At 36.8% G+C, this 10,361-nt stretch overlaps 1 protein-coding gene across 1 annotated transcript; it reads right to left on the minus strand.

Annotated features, from left to right (window-relative positions):
* Positions 1-2,570: 2,570 nt before the first annotated feature.
* Positions 2,571-4,913, minus strand: LOC122318214 (L-type lectin-domain containing receptor kinase IX.1-like). The gene has a single exon (XM_043135412.1). It carries the CDS (start codon positions 4,874-4,876, stop codon positions 2,780-2,782), a length of 2,097 nt encoding a protein of 698 aa, XP_042991346.1. The 5' UTR covers positions 4,877-4,913; the 3' UTR covers positions 2,571-2,779.
* Positions 4,914-10,361: the final 5,448 nt, after the last annotated feature.

Below are 10,361 nucleotides of genomic sequence, written 5' to 3' on the forward strand. Positions count from 1 at the left end.
AATCGATTTTTAAAAATGTAAAACTGGTATATATCATTTCAATTTTAAATTTTACCTAAAATTAGACTGGACCGATTACATCCCTACTTAAAAGAGAATAAATTTTTTTTTTCAGATATATTTTATTCTACTTTTTATCTTATTATATAAGATGTGGCATATTCATTATCATTAGATAATAAATAAAAAAGATTTTATACAACATGCTGCTATCCTATTCTCATTCTACTATATAAGATATAGCACATTTATTATTATTAGATGATGTTTTATTAGATTATTCTTTATTATTTAATGATGATAAATATACTACATCTTACATAGTGATATGAAAATAAAATAAGAGTATGGGGCATGAGATTATTCAATAAATAATTATTCAATAAATGATTATTTAATAATAATATGTTCTTATATAATATGATTGTAGTGTAAGTATAAACATTAGTTATTATAACACCATTGGATGAAAAATAATTATTTAATAAAAAATCATCTAATAATGATAAATATGTCACATCTTATATAATGAGATAAAAATAAGATGATAATATAGTCAATAGAATTTTATTTTTTATTTTAATTTCGAAATGAGATTTCTGATTCCATCATTTGACCTCAACAATTCACACAGCTGTGTACGATACTTTGTAGTGCCGTCGGTCATGTCCTACGGGTAAAAATGTAAAACGTGACATTTTTCTCTCTTTGATATTGTTTATTTCTAAAGTTAAGGTACAATGTCACCTCGTTATAATGTGTTAAAAATAAATAAAAGTACAGTACATAGAATTTTTGTTAGCATAAATAATAGGAGAATTGGCTTTCAAATTTAATAAAATTTTGTTAAATACAAGCAAGTTCGTCCATCAATTTGCACATCAATTTTTTTATTTAAAAAAAAAATTAAAAAAAAAATCTCATATTTTATAAAAATTATTTATATTTTTAATTCATATTATTTCGTTAAATATATGTTTTATATATTAATATCAATGTACAAATTAATATACGAACTCTTCTTACAAAAAGATTTTTCGATTTATAAGAATGTTGAGCAGCTGATGTTTTGTGATACATATGGCAGATCTGTCTCGGTACAACTACTGTACAAGTACTTGTGCAGGGCATAGAGAATAACATCGCTTTCGACCGTGTTCACTGTTCAGGCTGATCTAGGCCCAATGCATGAGCCCGTGGCTACATCATAGGTCCTGCAAATAAATTAAGATAAATTAAAGATGCAAAACTTCATTCAAGATATAAAATTACAAAGGTGGTTGGAAGGGATATTTTCACTCTCACGGCCGTCAACGGGCCTGGGCCAGGTCTATGGAGTCCAATTATTAGGATGTAACCAACCCACCAAGCAAAGGAGGAGAAATAGCACCCAGTGTCCACGTGGGAAAACGATCTGCATGGTAGATAACAATGCTTGCTAAGCAATTTGTCCATATGACCTGTGAGGGCGTCACGCGGACAGATGACCTGCGAGGGCGTCACTCCACGTTAAATATATAGATACAAAACACAGACAAGAGATCTCGTTCGGAGGCATTATTCCTGACTTAATACCCAGGTAGCGTTCCTAACATAATGCCCAAGTAGTGATTGCACTCACCCACTTGCCACAAGGGACGTGACCCGAGAGAACCACACTGCATTAAAAGTGACGATATGACACCTTATATTTGAGACGGAAACCCCTCAAACAGCAAATGGGGACACCTCCATAGGAAGTTTAAAAACTTAGCTCCAGGTCAAAATTCGACTCTCATGCATTCTTACTTATATAGAAAAATCATGTCTATTACACTGAGATCTAACTTAAATATCAGGAGTGTTTAATCACCCACCAAGCCTTTATGTTGCTTGTGTGCAAGATCGTTGGGCCCGGTGTGCAAAATACGTCGTCAATAGTGGGAATGCATGATATATCCTTTAATTTATATCATTGGAAAGAAGGTAATAGTCTCCGTGGTGAATTAAGTACTTAAGGGAATTAATTCTTTCAAGTTAGAGGATTGTGGCCATATATTGCGTCAGTTTATGCGCCGAAATATTTGAAAGGTGACTACCTGCAACGTTATTAAGATAGATTCAGTATAATGATCCTGTTGTATTAATTAAATGTTGTTCTGGTCAATGTGAACTCCAACACTAAATATATCGGAGTTCATATACCTATATCTATATCACACCAAATTATAAAAATGCTTGAATAAAAGAATTGTAGAAAATCTTCATCTGCTTGATTAAAGTTCCCTTTCATTATAGATATGTGAATATGGATTTTTTTAAAAAGCTTTTTTTGCCAAGGCTTACATAATTTTCTCAGTGGGTTACCTTAACTTTTGAGGAGGAGACCAAGACGTTGGTGAATTTTGGGATGGAATTTTTCTAACCAGGGGGTGCTTTTGAGTCTTTTTACTTGCAAGCTATTAAGATAAATATAAAATTAAATTTAACTTTTTCCATCAAACCACGGACGAGTACTAAACTTACAGCCACCTAACTTAGGCCATCCAGTACCAACTAAAAGAAGTCAGAAAGATTAAAAAAGGGGGTGATTTTCTTGGAATATGACAGATTAATTAATATTCAAACTTGGTAGGCAAAGAAAATGCCAAGCAATTAATGATCACTCGTTAGGTGGATCTTGATCTTGTCGAGCCAGCATCTTCTTCTTCATAGAAGTCGAATATTCCTTCTAATTAATATTGGAGAATATGAAAAAGAAAAATACACAAATCAATGCGGCCTAATTGAAGTAAATCTATTAAGCATGATTATAAGCTTGATCGACACCCCAATTTAGAAGAGCTTTTGCGGAACCCTCTGACGTATTTGACAAATAAGTAGAGCAACTGCTACATGAACACTGTGTCCGGTCTTTCGTTGACCCTGTGTGACCCAATGATATATCGGAGAATATAGACATATTCACCGGAGGTAGAGAATACATGGGCACCGGAAACTTTGAGGGAAGTTCGGGCAATAGAGCTTCGGAATTAAGAACATTTATCACTTGCTTTATTGAGGGTCGGATAATGGGATCGGGATGGCAACACCATAGCCCAACTACCATCAAGCGTTCCATTTGCTGCTCATCGAACTCCATGCTTAATCCCTTGTCAACAGCTTCAAGGATTTGGCCTTTTCCATAGAGATTCCATACCCACTCTACCAGCCTTACCTTGCTCTGTTCTTCCCTTGGGTCCACTGGCTTTCTTCCACATGCAATCTCAAGGCAAACCACCCCAAAACTATAGACGTCAGATTCCTTACTTGCCCTGCCTGTGGTGACACACTCTGGGGCTAGGTAGCCCATGGTGCCTGCCAAAACAGTTGTTTGTGACCCCAACTCATGGTCTACAAGCCTCGCAAGACCAAAATCACCAAGCTTGGCATTGAAATTTGCATCCAACATGATGTTGCTTGACTTGATATCTCTGTGCACTACACATTGTTCCCATTCTTCATGAAGGTACAACAAAGCAGAAGCCAATCCAAGGGCTATCTTATCCCTTACCGGCCATGTTAGCATAATCTTTCCTCCAAAGAGATGAGTATCGAGGCTTCCATTAGGCATGTACTCGTACACGAGGAGGAACTCACCCTGTGCATGGCACCAACCAATAAGTTGAACCAAATTTCTGTGTCTTAAACGACTTATGATTTTCACTTCTGATATATACTCCTTTCTCCCTTGCTTTGATCCTTTCGAGACCCTCTTAACAGCAATTTCTGTACTGGATTCACTTAAGAAACCCTTGTAAACGCCTCCGAATCCTCCCTCCCCAAGCTTCCCTCCTTCGTCAAAGTTGTTTGTTGCATGAGTAAGTTCACGACAAGTGAACCTCCTTGGCCCAGTTCCCTTTTCAAATTCATCATCCGTGAAGACATCGTCGCCCAAACCTTCATTTTCTCCATCGCCCCTTTTTCTCCAATAGATGAACCAAAGTAGACCTAAGCCACAACTCAATACACCAAAACCCACACCTAAACCAGCCCCCAGCCCCACTTTGTTTTTTTTAACTTGATTTTCGACCTCCAAACTTGAATTGAATGACCAAGAATGTATTGTATGTAATTCTATGTGCAGACCTGTAGCAGCGGAGAAACCAACTCTAACCAATTCAGGCAACACATTTCTCAAATCAACTTTATATGAAAGGCTGGAGTTGCCACCGAAGACCGGATTATCAGCATACGTTAGGAAGACACTAAGATTTTGGGTGGTTGAGTTATAACTTACCCATGCGTTTGCCGTTGATCCATTCTTGATGCTGCTTTTCCATGTGACATTCGCCACAGAGACAATGGAATTGACATTGATTCCTACGTGATTATCATTTGGATCCCAGCGGTTTTTGAAAGTGTCAAACTCAACTGCCACAATTTTATTCATTGAGGTGTTAGTGGAATTGGATCCAGAACTAAACAGTCCAAGAGTCCCACCTGATGAATTTACAGGTATATCAAATTCAAATGGTGCAATGAAGAAGGCAATCCCATCACCATATAGCTTTGCATTCAAAGCATTGACGACAAAGGAGAAATGAGTAGTGAAATCGGCAAGCTTCCCTGTTCTTGCATCCCAGAGGCGGACAGCTTCATTATATGAGGCATGACCTACACTTCCACCGATGGAGCCATCGAGTTGATTCTTTGTGAGTTCAAGAACATCATTACCAGACCGGAATGCATCACCCTGGAGTTTTATGTTTGCCATATTTGGCTGGAAACTAGGATAGTCGAAGGAAAATGAATTAGCTTGGGGAAACAGAAACAAAAAGAAGAAGATTTGATTCAAAAGGGGTCGATGGATGTTTCGAGGTTGAAGAAAGCATGAAACTATGTTGGAGAGCGCCATTATTGAAACGCATATAGAAAGAAAGAAGTTCGTTATATTTATATGCAAGATCTGGGATGCTGATTCAACATATATTGTTTTCTATATTACAATTCCTCAGTCTATTAATGCGGCCTCTTATGGTTTGTCAAAGACAAGTTTGAATCATCTTGAATGAAAGTTTCAACAAAAGGATAATTCCTTTTTTTTTTTTTAATACTTAGTAATTAAAAAAATATTTTTAAATGATGTTGTGAATTTAAAAAATATATATATTTATAGATATAAAGAAAATGTATCGAAAAACATTTGACTGTTTAATAATTTTTTTCTATTTATTTAGAATAATATTATATAAAGTCGTAGAATTCCAAATATAGCCACTTCAAAAAAGTGTAGGTTTTACGATAAAAGTTTTAATTCTTTTTATGTAAATTTTATATTTATTTATTTTTTTAAAAATAATTACACTGTACATGTACCCTCACGAATTTACTATCATTTCCCTGCTCATCATACGGTAGATTTGGTTGTCTGCTTCTCACCAGGAACCAAATTCTTATTATGTCAAGGTTTCTTGGACTGGTTCAAATGCAAGTATATTATATATGTATATGACCTTGACGATCAAGAAGAAAATGCAGACACGTATCTGCGTAAGAATTAGGCTTTATGCCCAATAAAGTATTAGAACCTTCATCGATCATCAATAAGTCATCCACTCCCTATTTGTGTCCTTTTTGTTTTCTAAGCTTATACCTTCTAAATTTTATAATTAGTGGATTCATAAAATATTATATATTAAAGTGAAATAGTCTACCGGCCATCATAACTCTTGACGATGGCCCGCGTGTATTTTGGCACATTATATAAAAGATCAGCTCTTAATTCATGTAAAGTATTTTGTGAAGATATATAGTCAATAACATAGAAAACGAGATGGCTAATTAAGGAGATAGATCATAGAAGATAAAATTAGATATTCTGGAATGGATCTAAAATTAATAAATTTTAAGAAGTGTTGGAGCAATAAAAGTAAATTCTTGACGTAATTTTATGTAATCGATTAGATATATTTTTATTAAAAGTAGTAATTTTATAATCTGACATATCATATTAATTCGTCATTTTATGAATTTACTTTTATGTAATTATTTAATTTATGTCTAAAATTTTTTTGCATAAATTTTATATGACTGCTAATTGCTTGTTTGCATCTAATTGGATTAGGTTCTCAAATCACCATCATCTAGCATTGCATCGAAGAAAATGTCAACTGGTTTCTAAAGTAATTCATGGTTCTCCTAATCAACATTTGAAGCTCTTACTGACACAAAGAGCAAAGCTTTTAGAGAGAGAAACTCTCTCATCTCTCTAGAACCAAAAAACAAAATCTCCTCAGAGGGAGGGGCTGCTTCAGCTCCCCCCTCCCTCCCTCCCTCCCTCTCCTTTTGTTTTTTCTTTTGGTTTTGTTAGTTTTCCCTTTTGCAGTCCAGCCCATGTTAGTTCCTAGATTTAGTGTTGTGAATAAAAGGAGACGGTATCTAGTCTCCATGGCTATGGCGCAAGGCATTAGGGGGTTCAGGTCCATATGTTTTAAGGGAGTGATGCCTGTTTCTCGAAGCCATAGAGCAAGGGTTAGAGGCATGGTCTGATCAATCCCGAGAGGTCTAGACTCGAGATGGCCTTTACTCTGTTCTAGACGTGGCCCACGGTGAACGAGTTGGTGGAAAAGGTTGAAGACGAGGTGGCCCACAGCGCACAAGTCGGTGCTAGTCAAAACGAAGGTGAAAACGCCAGAGAAATGCATGGAGGTTTTCTCTGGCGAGATACCAGAGAGCAAAGTTTTTTCTATGGCCTACGGAGGACCGCTGGAAAGCATGCATGCATCTGGTGTTGTCAGCCAACGTGGAGGAGCTTGGAGCCATGAGCAGCCCTTGTTTTCAGACGGCGAGGAAGAGCTTGGAGCCGTGAGCTTGGAGGAGTGCTTTCCCTGCACATGGTGTTTCTCTACACCTGCTTGGAGGGAGGGGCGCCGCACGGTGAGGGAGCAGCAGCAGAAGTTAGTGATGAAACCCTAAGTGGGTTTGTACGCTGGCTGGGCTGTTTTTGTTTGGGCTGAAGAGCGAGAAACCCAACATATTTGGTTGGGATGGGTTGTGTTTTGTTTAGTCTGGCCCAGGATGTTTTTTAAGTGGTGTTTTTTGTTGTATTTGTTTATTTAGTTTGTTTTAGTTAGCAGTAGGAAACATAGTCTCTAGGACCGAGGGTTTGTAGAGTTTGTACTCCACTTCTTGGGAGGAGAAGTTGTGTGGACTGTCTTAGACGGTGGTCTAAGACAAAGTTTAGTCTCTCAGACTGTTAGTCTGGAGGCCTTGGACAAGACCCTGTCAGTCGCAAAGAAATTTGTGAACTGAAAAGCGAGAAAATATTAGAATTTGACTTGTATTTTGCAGGTTAAAAGTTGTAATTGTCCGCTTTCATGAATGAATGGAACTATGTTTCACTTTCAAAAAAAAATAAAAATTCATGATTCTCCTTGTTTGCTTGGTTTATAAGCTTCTCTGTCACCATCAGCATACATATAATTTAATAATTATTTATATATATGCTTCGTCGATAGGTTGCAAATGTTGACTCATACGGTTTCTTCATTATTGTTTCTTATTAATTTATACCGCTTCATCTTCTCCAATTTAGGCTCCAAATTTTTTGCTTCTTTCGTCCTTAATTATTCCAAGTCAAAAGAAAAAGTCTTCCATATCCATAGTATATATTATGTATACATTTTATGTTTCTGTGATGCGCTTCTTGGATACCATCTAGAACTACTAGTGTTACTTCTCCCACATTTGGATTGGTGTTGTTGATGAAGTTTGTGAGGATGAAAATGAGAGTTTCATCACTTGCTATGCAAATGGATGTTGTGGTGCTTCCATTACTTTTGACTGCCATGTCAAATTGGAGCAGATTGAAACCTTCCTTTGTTGTGTGAGTATTTTCTATGGAATGATTGCACTTTTGTGCCCATGCTGAGTCGTGGTCCAAGAGAAGTGAAGATACAGTTGAGACAAGCCAACTTGGGGTAGGTTTGAAGGCTTTGTGGATGACCTTGTTTTGAATGAACCAGATGTTATCCATAGCTAAGGAAGCAAAAAGTTGGAACTTGTGGGATTCTTCTTCTGGGATCAAGAGTGAGCTAGTGGGGTTTAGAATGTTATTGATCCAAACTGTGATGGGAAACACATTGAATTTGGCAATGTCAATTAGCCATTTTGACTATCTCCATAGAATTCTGAAAAATTGGCAGTTAAAGAACAAGTGGTGAAGGGTTTCCTCTTGTGAGTCACAAAAGGGGCAAAGTGTTTGTTCTGCGTTAATGTTGATGACTATTTTCAGGAAGGATTTGGTGGTAAGGATGTTGTGAGCAACATTCTAGATTAAAAGTTTGATACAATCTTGGATTTGAGCTTCCACAATTTTTTCCAAGAAATATTCGAGGCAGTTGCTATTGAGGAGTTAGTCATTGTCGCATAAGAAGACTTCACAAAGAAATTTCCATAGTAGTTATGTGTCGACTTGATTTTATCCTTCACATGGAAGAAGTTGTGCTTTGGTAGAGGAATTTTGAGAATTTCATGAACAGAATTTGGAGAGAAAATGGTATTAAGAAGAAGAATGTTCCATCTCCTTGGTTTCTCAAGGGTAAGCTCAACAATGTCGAGGTTTTAGTCTATTGTGGGGTTTTCCAAATTTGGATCAAGGATATGAGCATGGATTATTGGGATTCATGGATCTATCTAGACACAGGTTGAAACTCTATTGTTGATCTAAAAGTTGGTACCCTTTTTGAAGAAATCCCTTTGTTTCAAGAGGCTTTTTGAGAACAAAGAGTTGGTTGCTTTTCTAATTAAGGCAACCGCTTTATAAATATAGACCTGTCTAGGACTACTCTTTATATATAAATTATATTAAAAATAATATTCTTTTGAATTTTTATTCTATTTTTAATTAAGGGTAATATATTTTTTATTATATAGTACCTCATAATTTCAAGAATGTACTTTTCCAACGGTTGCTTTTTCAAATGAATGAATATTTAATATTATCAAAGAGATTTATTTATCTACCTAGCTAAGTTAGGGCAACCATTTATACCAAAACCCATCGTCATGGCTATATACATATTATATATCTTCTATATATAAAAAGTGTGTATGAAACGAAATTTCTTGTTTTAACAGAAAATGTTGTTTTTACCGTTAGTTTTATTCTTCCCGTTAAGCAACAGTTAAGCCACCGTTTGTGGCTATTTGTGTAATTCCACAAAAATCCCACCGCATTCCATCTCTCCCTTCTCATCGCTGTGAAAACCTCCTGTAGTACCTCGTCTTCGAAATCTTCCATTCCACAAGTGAGCAGCGATCTTGATCCGGATCCAAGATCGCAACTGCTATTGGTGGTGTGCCCTGGGGTGTTGCTGACGCCAAAGGTTCTGTCTATGCTAAATTTCCCGCCATTTCTGGAGCTGATTGAGTCGACAACAAGCATGCGACGTCGGTGTAGGTTAAGAGCTCGAAGCGGTAGCCGACGGCATCAGAGCAGCCACACTCGCGCCACGCCTCGAGGCGGCCCCACGGGTTCCAGGCGCCGTCCTCAGGGCGAAAGATGAGCCAAGCGCCGGGACTAGATTGGCTGACGCTGTGGGAGCCACAGAATGGTATGAACGGAGTGACCATGGAGGCCACAGCAACCGCCGAGCCCATCGACATGGTCTTGAACGACCCCATAGGCTTTGGACTTCAATGGCTGCTTGAAGGACGCAGACTGGAAAGTTGGAACCTCATGGGTAAGGATAGGTAGAGAATAAAAGAAAACAGAGGAAAAAGAAGAAGAAGAAGAAGAAAGAGGAAGTAGCGGTGCCAGCAGAAAGAAAGAAAGAAGAAACAAAGCCCTAAGGGCTAGAGAGCAAACGACGTCGTTTTGGGAGAGAAAGGGGGCTGGGCTTGAGGCACACGGGCTGGGCCCAAAAACTGAATAAATTTGGCCCCAAAAAAAAAACACCCACTAGAATAAAGCCCACCCGAAATTAGAAATCCAACATAATAAAAAGGCACAATAAAAATCAAGAAAAATCAAATAAAAACATTAAAATTAAATATTAATAAAATAAAATAATAAAAAATCTCCAACAATAAAATAATTTAAACGAAAGTGTAATTCAAATGTAAAAATAATTATTAATATCAAGAAAGTAGATTATTTAAATTTTATAATTTAAAAATTACAAAATAATAATATGAAAATCACGTTTGATTTAACTAGATAAACGTGCTTTGCACGTTGATTTGACCTATATATATATATATATGTGTGTGTGTGTGTGTGTTAGGACAATCCTTCCCTCGACTTTTATTTCTTTCCTATGAATTTAGGAGGGTATAGCCCTGGCGTGGTTTCAAAATCAATAATAAGGTTTGGACAGTGAGTTGAGATAAAAATTAAA

The sequence above is a fragment of the Carya illinoinensis genome, chromosome 8 (genome assembly GCF_018687715.1).
Source record: "Carya illinoinensis cultivar Pawnee chromosome 8, C.illinoinensisPawnee_v1, whole genome shotgun sequence".
In the NCBI taxonomy this organism is placed as follows: Eukaryota; Viridiplantae; Streptophyta; class Magnoliopsida; order Fagales; family Juglandaceae; genus Carya; species Carya illinoinensis.